This window comes from Narcine bancroftii, chromosome 11, assembly GCF_036971445.1.
Source record: "Narcine bancroftii isolate sNarBan1 chromosome 11, sNarBan1.hap1, whole genome shotgun sequence".
NCBI classification, from domain to species: Eukaryota; Metazoa; Chordata; class Chondrichthyes; order Torpediniformes; family Narcinidae; genus Narcine; species Narcine bancroftii.
The window spans coordinates 89,343,945-89,362,526 of record NC_091479.1 but is presented as its reverse complement, the minus strand read 5'-3'; the positions used below and the strand labels follow the sequence as shown (position 1 = coordinate 89,362,526).

At 41.3% G+C, this 18,582-nt stretch overlaps 1 protein-coding gene across 4 annotated transcripts in view; it reads right to left on the bottom strand.

The window, feature by feature from the left end:
* Positions 1-6,399: 6,399 nt before the first annotated feature.
* The window catches only part of LOC138746104 (interleukin-22-like), a 28,881-nt gene continuing 16,698 nt past the window's right edge, over positions 6,400-18,582 (bottom strand). The window contains exons 1-5 of one of the 4 annotated variants that reach the window (XM_069903964.1): positions 13,122-13,315; positions 12,963-13,028; positions 12,721-12,870; positions 12,433-12,495; positions 6,400-12,190 (exon numbers count right to left, since the gene is read on the bottom strand). In XM_069903964.1, the coding sequence (XP_069760065.1) occupies positions 11,819-12,190; positions 12,433-12,495; positions 12,721-12,870; positions 12,963-13,028; positions 13,122-13,295 (825 nt within the window). In that variant the 5' untranslated portion in view covers positions 13,296-13,315 and the 3' untranslated portion in view covers positions 6,400-11,818. Of the gene's footprint in view, positions 12,191-12,301; positions 12,496-12,720; positions 12,871-12,962; positions 13,029-13,121; positions 13,316-18,582 lie in introns of those variants that run through there. The other 3 variants (XM_069903965.1, XM_069903966.1, XR_011346705.1) reach the window with 3 other exon arrangements.

The following is an 18,582-nucleotide window of genomic DNA, read 5'->3' as shown; positions in this document are numbered from 1 at the left end:
AGATCACTTCTAATCCTCCTAACTCTCATTTGAAACCTATGACTTCTTCTCTTAGACACATCCTTCAGAGAACATTTCTTACTATCTACCCTATCTACCTGTGCAACCATTTTTTAGGGATAATGGACCAGTCGTGGTCCCTTCCCTTCTTCTTTCCCCATTTATACACTTGATATCACCCACCTTTTTCTATTGTAGTCTCAATAATGGGTCCCAACCTGAAATGTCAACTGACCATTTCTACCCATGGATGCTGCCTGTCCCATTGAGTTCCTCCTCGTTTGCTCAAGATTCCATCATCTGCAGTCTTTGAGTTTCTCTGTGATATATCTAACTTTTCTTGATCATAATATAAAGCGTAGTGATGTAAAATCACTGGAGTAAATAATTCATCACACAAACCCTAATAGGTCTTAACAAGCAAATAAGAATGAACACACAAAAATTCATGTGAAACAATTTTTTTTCCCACAGGCTTTTGTGATTTTCATAGTATCATTTATTATTACAAATTCAGTTGGACTTATTCTCCACAGATCAACTGAATATTGCCAGAGGTACAAGATACACCTACCTGCTGATGTATTTAGGACAAAAATATTCTATTAACTATGAACTTATAGATGACCTTCTATCTTCAAAGACTGGAAATGTGTTAAATCTTCTGTGATAAGTTGGTAGCAAACCAGTAATTACTCATCATGCAGTTAACACTTTCCCAGAATTGAGGCTTTCTGGTTAGATTTTAATGGCTAAAACCACAAAGGTTGGCACATAAAGTTTACACTTTCATGTTACTCCAGTTGAGAATGCAAATATATAATATTGTAGAGTTATGCACATCCAGAGGGCGAACGAAATGCCTCTCAGCCAAAATCAGGAAAGACTTTTACGAATCCACCTTCAAAAAGTCGAAGTGCAAGTGCCATGTGCTGGATATATAAAATAAGGTATTCTAGATATTTTATATCCCGAACAAAGATCAATGTTTATGCATTATTGAGAAAGCAATCCTGGAATACAAGCATATGTTCTAAAACTCAATCCCATCAACAGATATTTAAATATTGGAAAACACATATCTTAATGACATAGATCTCTTAGGGAGTGGTATGGTTAGCGTAGCAGATAATGCAATGCCTTTACAGCGCCAGTGATCGAGTTCGGGATTTGAATTCCATGCATTCTGTAAGGAATATGTCCGTGTCTGCGTGGGTTTTCCCAGGGCTCCAATTTCCTCCCCACCATTTGAAACTGGTGTAGGTTAATTGGGTGTAAATTGGACAGCATGGACTCGTGGGCTGAAATGGCCTGTTACGTTGTATGTCTAAAAAATAAATAAATTAGTTAATAGTTAATGCGTTTAGTAGTTTTTTTTTATACCCCACCTGAATATCAATGCATCAGTACTTTTATAGTTATGTTTTCAGAGCCTATCATCCTGATTACAACATGGGAGATAAATGTAAAAATTTGCAGGAAACTCAAGGGAGAGCTATTCATCTATAAAAACCCAGGTGTTTCATTTTACAATCTATTTGCTTTCAAAATATTGGGAAGCGCTATAATGAATTCTTGTATGTCCTTGATCTCCTTAGTTAAAAAATGTATAATTGCTTGTGTCCACTGACATTAACCAGTGTGGTCTCTCCAGACCATTTATATTTCCTGCCACGTATCTAATTTTTAATCCTTCACTATCCAGATTCATTTTTTCTACATCTTCATAGACGATGATTGAACTGTGCTCTGAGAAGTGAAGAACTTTAAACTCATTCAAGGTTGGCTCAGACAACCTCCAAATAAAAGAAGTTTTCAGAAATAAACTGCTCAACCAATGTATCAACAAATCATAATTAGATAGAAATTACTCATAAATTAATTGAAGATTTAATCCATATTATATCCAGTCTGAGTGTAAAATGTAAAATCTTGAGTGCATAGTTGTCAAGGAAGAAGAAAGAACACAGGCAAGGCGAATATTAACATAAAGACTGCAATCTTTTTTATATTAACATAACTGAAACATCAAATTTAGTTTACCAGACACTCTGTCAATGGATTAAGGAATAGAAATGTGTTCATTGCATGCTTGGAATAAATGCGTTTTCTGCATTTATATGCAACCGCATGATGCTTTTATGCCGGCACCACTGATATTTGTGTCGTCAATAGGTGTACATGTCAGTGAATTAACAATAGAATTAAAAATTCAAGCCCAATCCACTTTAGGATCTGGTGCATCCTAAGTTATTAAAAATGTTATATCATGTCACAGGTCCCTGAAATATTATACAGCGGTTAGATTTCTCATTTTTTTTAAGTAAATACATATTAATTTCATAAAATTAGATATATTCCAGGAAAAAAAATAGAAGGTTGAAATGTACTGAAATAACCTCACTAATTTATGTCAGTCGTCAGTGACATTTATATTTTGTTCTATCCTAAGGGATTCCACTATTTTATATGCGGGAAATTTCTCCTGAGATGGATTTTATTTTTGTTTGTTTTCTCTCTGCTATAAATTTTCATGCATTTATACGTTAAATGAATAATGAGCAAGCTGACACATCTTGCAAGCCATAATTCTAATCAGTGACTTCAGTACAGTGTCAAACAAAGATTGACACATTGCTCCAATTCTTTTCTCAGTTTTTGTGAACATGAACCAGTCCTCATCAAGAGTGAGCAGTGGAGAGATTACACCACTGTCTGGTATGGAGGCGCCGAAAATACTCGAGAGGTCTGTGACATCATGGGCAGATGTTTTCACTACATCAAGGATATCTCCAAGAGACAGTGTCTTAAGAAAGCAGTCTCTATTTTCAACGACCCCACCACACTGGCCATAGCCTCTTCACTCTGCTTCCATTGGGAAGGAGGTACAGCAGACTGAAGACAGCTCAAGGGCAGCTGCATCCCCTCTGCCATCAGATTCTCAATGAACAATGAACTACAGACACTAACGCACTTTGTCTTTTTTTCCCTCCTTTTTGCACTATTTTTATTTATTTTAAGGTGATTTATACAAATGTTTACACTTTGATGCTGCAGCAAAACAATGGATTTCATGACATGATCATGATTCTGATTCTTATCACCTTGAAACCAATGACCTCACAAATGGAGTGGAGCTGATCAAGAGGATGAATGGGAAACAATTGAACTTCATCATCATCACAGATGGCATTTGTGTACATGCCTAGTTGATTATTGACTCATTCACCAAAATGGACAGGAACATGTACCTTGGACTAAATATTTGTAAAGCAAAGGTCTTCTTTAATCTTCTCCCCACTGGGCAAACTACCTCAAAAATAAAGGTAGACCATGGACTACTCAAAAAGCAGATCAATAATAAAATTCACCACTTTCTCTGAGGAAAATAGTTGCAAAATTATGTCCTATAATAAAATCATTGTCTGTAGGGTACCAGTGATCCTTGCCCTCGTCTTCAGAGACACGAAATACTTAAGGGAATCTCAGCATGCTATGTCCCCAAAAGCATTTAAATCCATCAGCAGAATAAACAAATCAGGCCAACATCCCCAGCATTGAGGTGCTAATTCCATTCAGACCACTCCATGGGATGATCCACATCATCTGGTCACCCTACACCAGCCTCTTGGAAAAGATACTCTGAGTTCTGTCATAAACAGAGCAAACAATTCAAGGATGTTATTATATTTCCTATGGAATGAATGTAGGGGAACCACTGGCCCTGTCTGATCAAAATAGAGAAGGAATATCCAGGCTGACACTGTCTCAAGCATCATTTATGGAAACCCAGCATAAATAGCACCTACCACCTGGTCATCCATCACCTTCCACCTCTCTGTGACACACAGTGTGAATCCCACATAGGCACCTTCAGCCACCTGAGAGTTAATTGAAGGCAGTGAAATAGAACTTTTCATGAGTCTGAGGGTCTGTCAAAGAAGTAGATAACAGTATGTCTGGAGAGTATTTATCAGAGAGAAATACATATCGACTGATAAATTTGAGGGTTAGAATCAAGGAGGATCAGATAATGCCTCATTCATTTGCAATGTGCATATTTTAGATTGTATATTTAGTTTAGAGATACAGAACAGGAAAAAGCCTTCTGGCCCACAAACTCATGCCACCAAATTACACCCATGTGACAAATTAAACCCATGTCTTTAGAATGTGAGAAGTGACCAGAAAATGTGGAGAAAATCCATGGGGTCATGGGGGGGGGGGGGCGGTGGGGGAACATACAAACTCCTTACAGACAACAATGATAGAGGATATTTATTGAATGTTATCTACGCTCAGAGCTCTACGACTTGCTACTATCCTACAGTGATACAGGAAGCAAACAATGCTGACAGGTGATCTGGAACCAGGAGACATAGCTTCAATGTTTGTGGGAGCTGATATAAGACAGAGATAAAGGGCAACTTCCACCAATCTGTGGAATTCTCTGCCCAATGAAGTAGTCGAGGTCTCCTCATTAAAATGTATTTAAAACACATATGGAGAGATTTTTTTTAAATTAAGGACCTTGATTTTTTTCTGTTCTCAGAAAATCTCCACTGAGTTAGCACTAATTTTAATTTTTAAAAAGGCATCCAACAGCTAAGACCAACATAGTACCTTCCTTTTTTTGTTGGCGTCCATTGGTCCACTCTAAACTAATGAGAAGCAATGGGTAAGTAGCTTAACAGAATATCTTCCTCAAGCGGAAGTCATCAGGTGACATCAAGCAGCATTAAGCACTTACCTCTCCATATACTCATCAGCTCTGCCAAGAGTCTGCTATCAGGGTGGAACATTTTTCCTCATATGGCGAACAGTGAGAAACGTTACATATAAGTAAAACACAACAATCTGCAGACACCCTATTGAAGCAAAAACAAATAAAGCTGGAGAAACTCAACAGGTCAAGCAGCGTCCTTTATATAGCAAATATTAAAAAAGACATAACCAACGTTTCAGGCTTAAGCCCTTTATCAAGGTATGGGAAAATGTCGATAGGTGTCAGAACAAAAGAGTGGGAGGGGGGACAAAGGGTGGTAACAAGGCAGGAAGTGATAGGGAGAAGGGAGGGCAGGGACAGAAGATGTCAAGGGGAGGAGGGATGGCTAGGCGAAGGGAGGGGGGAAGGGGAAGAGGAAACAGGTAAGTAGAAACTGGAACAGTCGATGTTAATGTCATCTGGCTGGAGAGTGCCCAGACTGAAAAGCAGGTGTTGTGTTGATATCACACAAGATAATGTCATTTTACGCATTTGAAACGCACTGGATTGGACAATTGTGACAAATTTTCTATTCAACTTTCCATGGCCCGTCTTCCTTGTGCACTGATGAGCGAGCCAGATTTCATCCTTTCAGTGGTTCTCAACCTTTTCCTTTTCTCTCACATACCACGTTAAGCAATCCTTAACTAATCACAGAACATTTACGGCACAGGGATTACTTAATGTGGCATGTGAGCAGAAAGAAAAAAGGATGAGACCCACTGCTTTTTAGATAGATATTTCTGTGACCTGATTGAGCCTGCAGGATTTAACACATCCAAACTGTTTCCTTTAACGAAATTCTCTGATCTCATGGGACCCTTTAGCTGTGCCATTCTTTGAATTCCAGCGCGGTGTGTTCCTCCCACGACAAAGCAGCGACTCCGCTCTTACGAAACATTGGGCAGAATTTTAATTTCATTATTTCTGTGACAAAAATATTTTCAAGATAAAGTGCAACACAACAGCCGATATTTAATACAGCATCTGACCATTGCTTGTTATCTCTGGAGAGAAAGGTAACTCCTCACAGATTCCTCTCAAGCTGATGCTGAACGCTTGATACAAGATTAGAAAAAAACCAGCTCCACTCATTCGCTTGTCTTTCTCGGGTCGTTTTATTGCAGACGAGCTTCACCTGCTGCCACCCAACACATTGTTTGGAGTTTTGCTGGAATATTCACTGATTACTTGCGAATAGTCAGCCCCCAAGTCCAAATCAAAGAACTTTTCTCCATTGAATTGATTTCAGGCATTCATATGCAAATAATAAATGCATGGACAGTCATTACACGGCGCTCCAGTGTTTTCCAGCGGCAACCGATAGAATTGATAGAATGACCATTGGGATTGTTTTCCACAGGAACGAATTTGAGTTACAAAACAAAATAAAGAGACTTCGTGGACTCTTCTGTCATTTAGAGATTTAATTGTACGGAAGGTGAACTAAGAGACTGGCGATGTGGAATCTGCGGGGAAATCTCAGCGGGTCGAGCAGCATCCATGGGAGAAAAAAGAATGGTCCAAGGTTTCGGGTCTGAGCCCTTCCTGAGACTGTCAACAGAATAACAAGGCATGTAGCTTATTTAATTTCAAATATGTATTTATTTAATCAAATAGAATTTCAATGTTCTTCCTAACATGATGAAAATGTTACAAGTGACCATGAGCAATGCAATATGGATCGCTACACATAACTTACTGTAAGTCATTCCAAGGATGTGTATAACATTATACACAAGAGTCCAGAAATAAACAGGTCATTCTTGGGAAACGATTACTGTTTCACTGTGTCCCGAGTTATATTCCTCCTTCATCGATTGCCGCTTTCCCTTCCTGTCATGATAATGAATATGCATGAGATGTATGCAGATAGAGGTCGAGCTATTAACCTGACCGGAAGTGAGAGGGCATGCGAGCATTGTATGTAGGCGCGAAATGGAGGAATAATGGAAGCAGAGAAATAAAGACACGCTGATGTTCAACAGGTAAATCATGTGTTGACGGTGTTATCAATTTGACATTTCGGGCCACAAATGTGACATTGGTGATGAGAAGAAACATTTTGGATTTTGAATCTGTGGCTTTGAGCTGGAACGTTTCATCATGGCAGTCACTGGAGCTGAATTTCTAGCACTTCGCGGTGTTCCTAATTTTGACCCGACGGGCGATGCAAGCACTGTAAGTGTGAACACCTGACTAAGCATGGCTTGAAGAGTTCGAAGCTTACGTCGACAGTCATGGCCTATTTCTCGATGGGAGTACGGCGGAACAGAAAGCGCAGCGGAGGGCATTACTTCTCTTCACCGCAGGACCTGCAGTTCGGGAAACTTTTAAGACGATTTCGAATACTGGAAGGAAGGAGGAATACCAGAAAGCTGTAGATGCATTGAATGCACACTATGTAGTGACACCGAATGTCACATTTCAATGCCATTTGTTTCGCAAAACAAAACTGGAAGATGGGGAAACGATCGCCCAGTACGTGACGAGATTGCGACCACTGGCTGTTGGATGCAATTACGTGGCAGCTGATTTGGATAACCAGTTATTGGATCAAGTCGTGCAGCACTGCAGATCAGACAAACTCAGAAGGCGATTGCTGGAAAAAGGGGGTGAGTTGAAACTTACCAATGCTTTAACCATTGCTGCTGCATTAGAGGCTGTTGAGGGGCAATTTTATACCATGAAACTGAAAGACAACTCAAGCCAGCCCAGTAAAGACAAACTTGGTCAACAAGTAAATAGGCTCTTGCATTACCATAGCCAGCCAAGAAATATGCCGACACGTGACTTGGAGTGTTATAGATGTGGAGACAGAGGTCATTTTGGAAAAGACCCATGTTGCCCAGCAAAAGGCAAAGTTTGTAGAAAGTGTGGAGGTAAAGACCACTTTGCCAAGAAGTGCAAAAGCAAGTCAAATGCAAACCAGAATGGGAAGAGTACAGCTTCTAAGGGCAAGGCTTGGGGGAAAGGAAAGTCTCCTGGAAAGAAAGGCAATTATGGACAGAGAAAGCAAGGCACTATTCGCCATAGAGAAGGTGACCCAGAAAGTGACGACAACCAGGATGGGTAGAAATACTATCAGTTTACATTGAATGATGACCATTATGAGAAAGTCCCAGTGATAATTGGTGGTGTGACAGTTCTGGTCATTGTAGACTCAGGCAGTGACAGTAATGTAATTGACCGACACTTATGGGAGAAATTGAAAAAAAAAGATAATTTGTACGTCAAAGAAGTATTCAAAGAAACTGTATCCATACACAGCAACCAAACCATTGCAGACCATTGGATGTTTCACTGCGGCTGTTGAATCAGGTGACAAGCACACCGAAACAGAGTTTGTTGTCATAGACGAGAGGGGAGAACCATTGCTGAGTAGACACACGGCGCAAGATCTGGCAATACTTCATACTGGAGCTCGTGTCAATTCAGTTCAGTCATACGAGGATATGAAGCAAGAATTCCCTGCAGTTTTCCAGGGAGTAGGAAAGCTGAAAGGTCGACAACTAAAGCTAGAAGTGGACAAAACGGTCAAACCCAAGGTGCAACCAGTGCGCAGAACCCCATTTGGACTTTGTGGGAAAATCGAGGCCAAAATCAAAGAGTTGATTGAGCAAGACATTATTGAACCTGTAGAACATTCAACGCAATAGGTAGGCACGGTAGTGATCGTGCCCAAACCAAATGGTGACATGAGACTGTGTGTTGATATGAGGATGGCCAATGAAGCTATGATTTGAGAACGACACCCCATACCAACAGTAGAAGAAGTACTCCAGGAGTTAACAACCAGTCAGGTGTTCTCAAAAATCGATTTAAAATGGGGCTATCATCAACTAGAGCTGGACCCAGAATTCTAGGGACATGACAACATTTGTGACTCACTGTGGATTGTACCGGTACAAGAGGCTATCGTTCGGCATCAATGCAGCTCCTGAGTTCTACCAGTAAGAAATCCATTGAGTGATTCAAGGCATTCCTGGAGTCACCAACATTTCTGATGACATCATAGTCCATGCGGCTACACAGGAAGAGTATGACAGATGGTTGAGGATTGTGCTATCCAGACTACAGGAGGCAGGCCTTACTGTGAATGGAGACGAGTGCCAGTTCGGTGTCTCAGAGATGGACTTCATGGGACACAGGCTTACACGGGAAGGACTGAACCCAGCTGATGCCAAGGTGAAAGCTGTTGCCGATGCACGTGAACCCCAGAATGCAACGGAGATGAGGAGTTTCTTGGGATTGGTCAATTATTGCGCAAAGTTCATCTCTAACTTTGCTACACTGGCAGAACCACTGAGGAAACTAATCAAGAAAAGTGTTCCATTCCATTTTGGCCCTGAGCAGAAGGAGGCATTCACAGCTCTGAAACAAAGTCTGATGAATGCCGATACTCTTGGATATTATGATCCAGATGCACCAACCAAAGTCATAGCTGTTGGTTTAGGAGCCGTGTTGGTCCAGACGCATGATGAGGGACCAAGAATCATTGCCTATGCCAGCAGATCTTTGACAGATGTTGAAAGGAGATATTCTCAGACAGGGAAAGAAGCACTCGGACTTGTATGGGCCTGCGAGAGATTCCATGCATATTTGTATGGCATTGAATTTGAACTCATCACGGACCATAAACCATTGGAGGTGATCTACACCACCAGGTCCAAACCGTGTGCCAGGATAGAACGATGGGTGCTCAGACTCCAACCGTACAAGTACAGAGTAGTCCACATTGCTGGGAAAGCGAACATTGCTGATCCGCTATCCAGATTGTTGAAAGATGGATGCCCACAATCCAAGTCAGAACTGAGGACAGAAGCAGAGAGCTTTGTATGCTTCGTAGCTATCCAGTTGACACCGGGAGCTGTGACAACGAGGGAAGTTGAGATAGAGTCCAAACATTACCCAGAACTCATGGAAGTTAGAGAATGTATCCAAAGTGGACAATGGGACAAGTGCACTCACAAGGCATATGTTCCCATTAGAGACGAACTTTGTTGCATCGGGCAGTGTGTGTTGAGGAGTTGTAGATTGGTGATACCACAGAGGTTGAGACAGAAGATCGTATCATTAACTCACGAAGGACACCAAGGTATTGTTGGTACCAAGCAAAACCTCAGGAGTAAAATATGGTGGCCAGGTTGTGATAAAGACATGGAGAAATTCATCAAAACCTGCCATGGGTGTCAACTCACAAGTAGGAGTAATCCCCCAGAGCCGATCCGGAGTACGTAACTCCTGACAGGACCGTGGATTGATGTAGCTGTTGATTTTCTCGGACCTTTACCAACTGGCGAGTCAATCATGGTAGTGGTGGACTACTACAGCAGATACTATGAGTACTCTGTGATGAGGTCAACGACCACTGAAAAAACGATACAAGCATTGGCAGAGATCTTCGCGAGACATGGATTGCCTGTTATGCTATACTCTGACAATGGTCCACAGTTCATCTCAGAGACATTTGCTGAATATATGAGGACCACAGGCATCCACCATCACAAAGTAACTCCAAAATGGCCGCAAGCCAACGGAGAAGTAGAGAGACAAAATCAGTCCATCGAAAAATGACAACGGATCGCTCATGCAGAAGGACAGAACTGGAGAGAAGCATTGCTATCCTATGTAGCTGTCTATCGGGCAATCCCTCATACAACCACAGGAAAAAGTCCAGCAGAAGTAATCTTCGGGAGGAAAATCCACACAAAAATGCCCGAACTGAAGGAAATCAGGGATGACCAGAGATGAGGGACCACGATGCTGAAAAGAAGGGGGCAGCAAAGCTGGATGCAGACTCGAGACATGGGGCCAGGTACTCAGACATCATGCCCGGAGATAATGTTCTTGTGAGGCAAGAGAGTGGTGGTAAGCTAGACACACCTTACTACCATCAACCCTACACTGTTGTATCCAGAAGCGGCAGTATGGTGACAGTCAGGTCTCCAGCTGGAGTCCTCTACAAAAGAAACGTGTCTGGTGTCAAAAAGTACCAATCCAGAGCGGCACCGAGTGAAGTGGTTGGAAATCCAGTACGAGTTGCTCAACCTGAGGGACCAGACGACGTTCCAAGGTAGTTACCAATTTTCCCGATGAAGTGGCCAGAGTACCAGAAACACCAGAGGCCGTAGCGAGCAGTGTTTCCGGTGCTGAGAGTGAGCAACCAAGTCGCGACAGTAGTATTGCAGGAAGGCTGAGACGGGACAGGAAACAACCTAAGCGATATGAAGATTTTGTGCCATATTTCTAATCGTGCCCGCATTATCATGAAAGTGAAAGTTTGTGATAGTTGGAATGAGTTTCAATTAAGAAAAAAAAAGGCATTGGTTCGGTGGAAGCGCAGTAATGATACACACCAAGGAAAAGTGGAAATGTGTGATGATTGTGAAAAAAAAGAGAAATAATGAAAAGGGTGTACGCCGAACGCTGCCCTTGTGAAAAATGCAGTGAATGCTTATATGTGGAGGTCAGGAAAGAAACCATCGCGAACTCCGAGAAAGAGACCTTTGCGAAGTTGTGCTATGATTACCTGGATCATCGCTGCTTTGTTGTGTTTAGTGTTATTAGAAAAAGAAAACTGTACGCCCAACATTTATTTTATACTTGACGTGGTTTGACTTTGGACCATCAGTAGCAGTAACCAACAATCAGAAGTATTTTAATGCAGGAAGAGAAATGATAATGGGAACATTTGGACAGTGATTTTGATAAATACATCATAAAGTACATGTATGAGCGCTATAAGAATTGCATTTTTGTTTTGGTCGACTATTTGGTATTAAATGAAAAAAAATGTATAATCTTAAACGTGTACATTTTGCATATGAGGTGACCATTGTATTAGTATAACTATAGAAGAAATGTTGAGCCATTTGGTTATACCATTTGGTTATAACATGGTTACATTACATTTGGTGAAGAGGGAATTTGATGTTGCTTTTGTTGGTTTGAAGGCAGAAAAATGCTATTGATAGTGTTAAAGTGTTTGCATTTAAACAGAAAGAAACACAGCAATGTATTATGTTCGGAGATATTCATACGAGATATACACTAAGATTGAAAGGTTAAGACACATAAAGAAATAAAGTTTATTTCCAGTGAAAGGAGGGATGTCATGATAATGAATATGCATGAGATGTATGCAGATAGAGGTCGAGCTATTAACCTGACCGGAAGTGAGAAGGCATGCGAGCATTTATGCAGGCGCGAACTGGAGGAATAATGGAAGCAGAGAAATAAAGACACGCTGATGTTCAACAGGTAAATCATGTGTTGATGTTGTTTCACATTTCGGGCCACAAATGTGACACTTCCGTGCCCTGGTTTTCTTCTGGGTGTTGAGCAGCGGCTCCCAATCTCCTGAAGGAGGATGAACAGCTCCCTGACCACCTTGGCCTTACTCGCCTCGCCCAGCAGGAAGAACTGAGCAAGAATAAAAAGAATGAAATTAATTCAATGCGAGAAAACGAAAGCCTGTTCTACACGAAGCAGAGAAGCACCAGAGAGGTTCTTCAAAGTCTTTCTCAACTCAACTCAGATCCATTCTTTTTCTGACTCCTGTTCTTTTCCAAATTGGGGCTTTGATGCCGCTGACAAATTTCGAGATACATTTTTATCCCTTTCATCTGAATGTGTCCAATGGCCATAATGTTTCTGTCAAGTACCTCGCCCACTTTCTGCTTCAGTTGTTCAATGTTCTTGTTGGCGTTCGTTTTCTCTTCTGTATCCTGCAAAGAACACAATCAATTCAATGGCAAGAACTCGTTCCATTGCCCATTCAGCACTGCTTTGGCTCCAGTCGCCCCTCCTTCCACCTGTGACCTGGATCTGAGTGGCCTGCCCCACCGAGAGCGGAGTCACGACGCTGCACAGCTCCCTGGTCCTTTGAAGAAGCCAGCGATCTCGAGTCTACACTCTCCCGCATGGCTTCGATCAGAGCAGGAAACACTTACGCAATCGGCCATGTGCTTTTTCGTGAGAACGGCGAGAAATTCCTTGACCTCTTTCAGATGTGAAAACTGGGCGAGCCATTGGTCGGGTTTCAGAACGGTTGCAAGATAGAAGTCAATCACCTCTCGGAGGACGTAGCAAGGACCGGATTCCTGCAAAATAAACCATAGATCTTTCAGATCATCTCCACAGGCCACTCCATACTGTCCATTCTCCACGTGCTCGCCCCAATGCAATGTTCTACCTCGAGTCCTCGAAAGAGATCCTTTCCCACCAGTCTCGTGTGCGTGTCCTCGTCGTGCTTCGCAGCCTGTGGAACAATGGATGAGCATTCATCTTATTTTTCAAAGCACCAAATCAAAGTGATTTCCATGCAGAATGAAAGCCAGAACCCTTCACTTACATCTTTAGACAGGACATGGACCTTGTGTCGCATTTGTCGCAGTCGTTGTCCTTCCACATGACAACCTACCTTCAATCTCTCTGACTTCAACCTTGGGGCAGAGTTCGCCAGGACTGCAAAGCAGCCAAGTACCAACAGGGCGACAGTTGGACAGGAATGTCTCCTGAAAGCCATCTCTCAGATCGAGCAAATCCAACTCCTCAGTCCAGCTGGAGATCAGGCTGACAAGCAAGCGTGAGCCAGAGAAGTCACAAGTTCCACCTCACTCTCTGCTTGTGTGGAATCCATCGGCGGCGGGCATTGTTTATATATCTTTCAAAGGTAGTACAGAAATTTCCCTGAATGACTTGATGACGTGTGGCATTTACTCACTGGATTTCCGCTTTCTTGCAGGTGAGCTGGCGGATTTTCCGACGATGATGCAAATTCGTGCAGAGTTTAAACTGAAATATTATTATTCCGGTATTGTACATAATTATTTGATGTTATTATTCCACAATCTGGTCTCTTGTGATATCACACCCTATTCCCCAAGGAAGATCGTGAACACTTCATGCTGAAAGTGGCTGGTCAATCACCATCTGAAAGTCCACAGCCTCCAGCAGAAATTTTAAAAAGTCGTTGTGAACGATTGAACCTCAGAAGATAATATCCACAAATCCTTGTAGATAGTAGTTTGGTTGAAGAGGTGATGAAACATGGAAGAGGAATCTTTTCCTGTATTGGTCGAAGCAATGAAGCAAGAGGGATGCTGAGCTAGAATTGTATATGATGCTTCTTATGGAACCGTTTGAACATCAATGCAGGAAAGATGTGATTGAACTAGACACATGGATTTTGACATGGCGAAAAAAAAGTTGGCGTGGTTATCTTTGGTGCAAAGGAGACTGAGGGGGAACAACGGTGAATTGTTAAAATTAAAATGATTCAATTTATTAAGATAAACATACCAGAACATGGATGAAAAATAGGAAGGAGCTTTATCATGTGGCTTACAGTTCAGATCAGGAATGGAGTGGGAAGGCACAGATTTAACGTGAATTGAGAGGAGTGTAAAGTGTTCTTGGATGGTGCAGACAGGTGGAATTAGGCAGTGCAGTACTTTCTCAACTGTCGCAGACAGGATGGGTTGACTGGCTGTAAAATGTCAATGATCCTACATGGTGTCATGTTTTACAACACAGCAACCGGTCCATTAGCCCAACCTGTTTGGACTGACAGCGCTGTCCAATTTGCCTGCATTCGACTTATATCCCCCCTGAATCTTTCCTATCATGTTTCTGTCTAAATCTTTTAAATATTACTATTTTCCCTGTCTCTGTCAGCTCATTCCATATACCCACCACTTTCTGTGAAAAAAAAATCTCTCAGTTATTTTAAATCGTTATCCCTTTCTATTTAAATCTATGCTTGCTAGTTTTAGATGCCACTACCATGGAGAAAACACTATGACTATGTCAAATTTACCTTGTCTATGACATTGTAAATCTCAATTAAATCCCCCTCAACCTTCTTTACTCCCGGGAGAATACTCCCAGTTTATTGCCCCGCTCCTTACAATTATAGTCCGACAATCTTGGTGGCATTGTTTCCAGCTTAGTGACCAGATCTCCACATAATACTCCCACCATGTATCCATCTGCTTTCCTTCATAACAGGCTCAGAAATCTGCCACATTCACTCATTAGAAGATTTCCAGCTAGTAACATGGACTTTCTTCTCAAATTGTTTATTTGTATCATTTGAAATGAAACAACAAAAAAATGATATTAAAGCTCTACAGCTTATTTCCCCAAATTACTGTTCTCTCTCTGTTGCATCGTACTATTCAGTTACACTCTCTGTAAATAACAAAATGGTATATTTTTAGCAATTTTGTATTTTCCATTCACAATCAGTACACCACCTCCCTCATCAAAAGAACACCACGAGCCATCCATTCTTGCAAGCTCAAAGCATGCCTTAATTCTCAAAACTCCCGAAATGTACCAGGTGTGTTCACCTGCATGTCCAGCTCTCCAGTGTTCTTCACAATTTAACTACACCAAAGTTGAAATATAATTGCCAGGTATTGTTAGTTAAATATCTTTTCATTCTAGGAAATTTATCAGCAAAACATTTCTCAGTTTCTAAGAGTAAATAATTAAATGTATAATTCCTTCACTTTAGAATGGATTTCATGTGCAATCTTACCAACCACAATCTGAAATTCGACCGAGAAATTCAAAAGAGAAACAGCAGATTTTGATGATTTGGTGTAAATCTTTCAATAAATCTGATGATGGATATGCAGTCAATATATTTAAACTTGCCTTTTCCGTCTACAGATTTCAGCATCTTCTCTTTAGTCATGCAGATAAATGATAATAGCTTATAATGTGAGGGTTTTACAGTGTGACTCGTTATGAGAAACAGAGGAGGAAAATATTAAAGTTGGCATGCAGTGGAGCAGTAAAATTAGTTATTTAACAGCCACCCTGCAGTTGCTCAGAATGACAGAAGTGTCGATCAACTAATGTACAGTGAGGGGAGAACGAACACAAAGGAAAAGATTATTTGACTTTCTCCATGCCAGTCTACAGATGAGGTTGTCCATGATAGTACACTCCATGCAGATGCTTTGCAAATGTTGTCTTAGGCTTGGAAGGCATTTAAAGATGCCGTTGAGAATTTTATTGGCAACTACAGAGCATCAAACTACATCCAGCTGATTCACAACGTGCTTCAAGCAGACAAAACCATGAAGCGCAACAAGTCATTGAAAATAAATTTTTGCATTCGCACTCGACATCTTCCCTGCTGATTTGTTACAGTCAGTGATGAACGTGATGAAAGATTTCACCGGGACATTGCAACCATGGAAAAATGGTATCGGGCAACTGGAATCCATCAATGCTGCTGCAGGCTTTTTCTATATTTAGAAAAGAGCTTACATTTTTAAACAACGCTCTTGGTTGCCAAGTACTTTTAAGAAATTCTGCAATGCAATGTAAATTCAATGTTTTCTTTATCTTTGCTGATTGCAAAGAAATACACACAAGGCAGCGTGACTCTGCTATGAAAATATACACTAGTTATCCAAAACCAGAATATACTAATGAGGATAGAGTGCAGGTGGGTGAGTTTAATGAGGAATTTAAAGTACTGGCAATCCTGGTGCAAATATCCCAGCAAACTAATCAGATTCAGAATCAGAATTTATTGTCATGAACAAGTCACGAAATGTGGTGCTTTGTGGCAGCGTCACACGGCACACATTCATATTATGAACTATCTTACAGCAATAATATATAAAAAGGTAATTCATGAAAAGTAAGGCAATATCTTTGGTTCATTGATTATTCAAGAATCTGATGGCAGTGGGGAAGAAGCTGTTTTTGTGCTGCTGAGTACGTTTTTCCTGATGATAGCAGAGTGAAGATGGTATGGGCTTGGTGGTGGGGGTCTTTGATGATAGAGGCTGGTTTTTAAAGACACCGCCTCATATAGATGTCTTCGATGGAGTGAAGTCTGGTTCCTGTGATGTCGCAGGCTGAGTTAACAACCGTCTGGATGTTTTTCATTTCCTGAGAGTTGGCACCTCCATATCAGACAGTGATGCAACCAGCCAGAATGCTCTCCAGAATGCTGTAGAAGCTTTTGAGAGTCTTTGGTGTCATACTGAATCTCCTGAAACACCTCACAAAGTATAGCCGCTGGTGAGCCTTCTTCATGATTGCATCAACATGGAGGCTCCAGGACAGATCCTCAGAGATGTCTCCACTACTGAGGACTGGGTTGTGTTTCCCTGACTTCCTCCTGAAGTCTACATTCATCTCCTTGGTTTTGCTAACATTGAGCCCAAGGTTGTTGGTGAGATCTATCTCCCTCCTGTACGCTTCCTCGTTGCTGTTTGTGAATCTGCCGACAACTGTGATGTCATCAGCAAGCCTGTAGGTAGCATTGGAAATGTGCCTGGCCACACAGTCATGGGTGTATAATGAGTAGGGCAGTGGGCTAAGCATGTGTCCTTGGGGTGTGCCTGTGTTGATAATCAGTGAGGAGATGTTGTTTTCATTTCATACTGACTGGTCTTCCAATGAGAAAGTCAAGGATGAATGAAAGGTATGATAAGCATGGGGAATTTTTTGTGGTTAAACATATTTAGCTCAGTTATTTCCTAGAATCTAGGGACTCGTTGTCAACCTCCTCATGAACAAGAAATTGTTTTAAAAAAAAGAATTTAAGGTCCGAAGATTCTTTTACTGATCAGATTTCTGCACCTGTAAATTGATTCCTATCTCCAGGGTGGAGGTAGCACCTGAAGCCACATACACACATCCAGCAATATGTTGGGTACAATGGCATGGTGGTGCATTTACTGGTCCAGGGGCCAGTTTCGAACCATTGGTTCAGAGAAATGAGCTCAAATTGCACCAAATGAAATGGAAATCTGGGATTTTAAATTAGCTGGTTTGGTTAATAGTGTGAGAGATGAGTAAAACTAATATGAAAATATGAAAGATGAAGAAAACTAGTATGGATATATGTGTAATGAATAAAGCCAGTATGAATAGGATAAGGATAGGTAATAGAATGTCAGAAGTAAAGTTAGTCTGAATAAGATAAGGGTCTTCTAGCCTTTTAGACAGAATTAGCAAGTTCTGCATAAAAGAAGTTAGTAAGCCCTGAGAGTCGGGAAGGTGTGAATAAGGACAATGACATGATGGGACACCGACAGGATACCCCCTGGTCCTCCAAGTTCACAGAAACAGCACGTAGGCAAGATAGGATTGCCTAATGCCAAACTCATCCAGGAGGCAGAAGAATGGAAGGGGGAGGGTACTTCTATACTGAAATCAACTGTATAAAAGTTGGGTGAGCCCCAGTGTATGTGTGCATTCCCAGGGTAAGGGGAAGCACCCAACTTTGTATTGTTGTATAATAAATGTTCTTTGTTCTCAATTTTTGTCTCGAGCAAGGTACTTCTGTATCTCACAATAGTATCCATGAAATAACTGAATTGTTATATATAAAGTAAACTAATTCACAAACATGGGCAGTCTTGATAAAAAAGGGTTCCCACCCAAAACGTTGACGAACCATTTCTGCTCACGGATGCTGCCTGGCCTTGAGTTCTTCCAATATCTCATTCTTTGCTCAAAATTCCAGCATCGACCTTTTTTTTTGTGTTTAGAGATGAATTCACATACAGTGAATATTGGTTGGTGTTCAATTCGGGAGGCCCAAGAAAGAATGACATTGCCAGTGAAAGGTTATACCTAAGAATGAGTGATAGAGATAGCTTCCAAGCTAAGGGCATCAAATATAACACAATCCACCCAGAGCGTGGACATTCCAGAGCTGTTGAAAGCTATACAAGGATCAAGAAACTGGCAAACGTGTCAGGAAACTCCATACAAGTGCAAGTCTCTCGAACTTCACCTCACAACAAATATGCAAGCTCAACACTTACACGTCA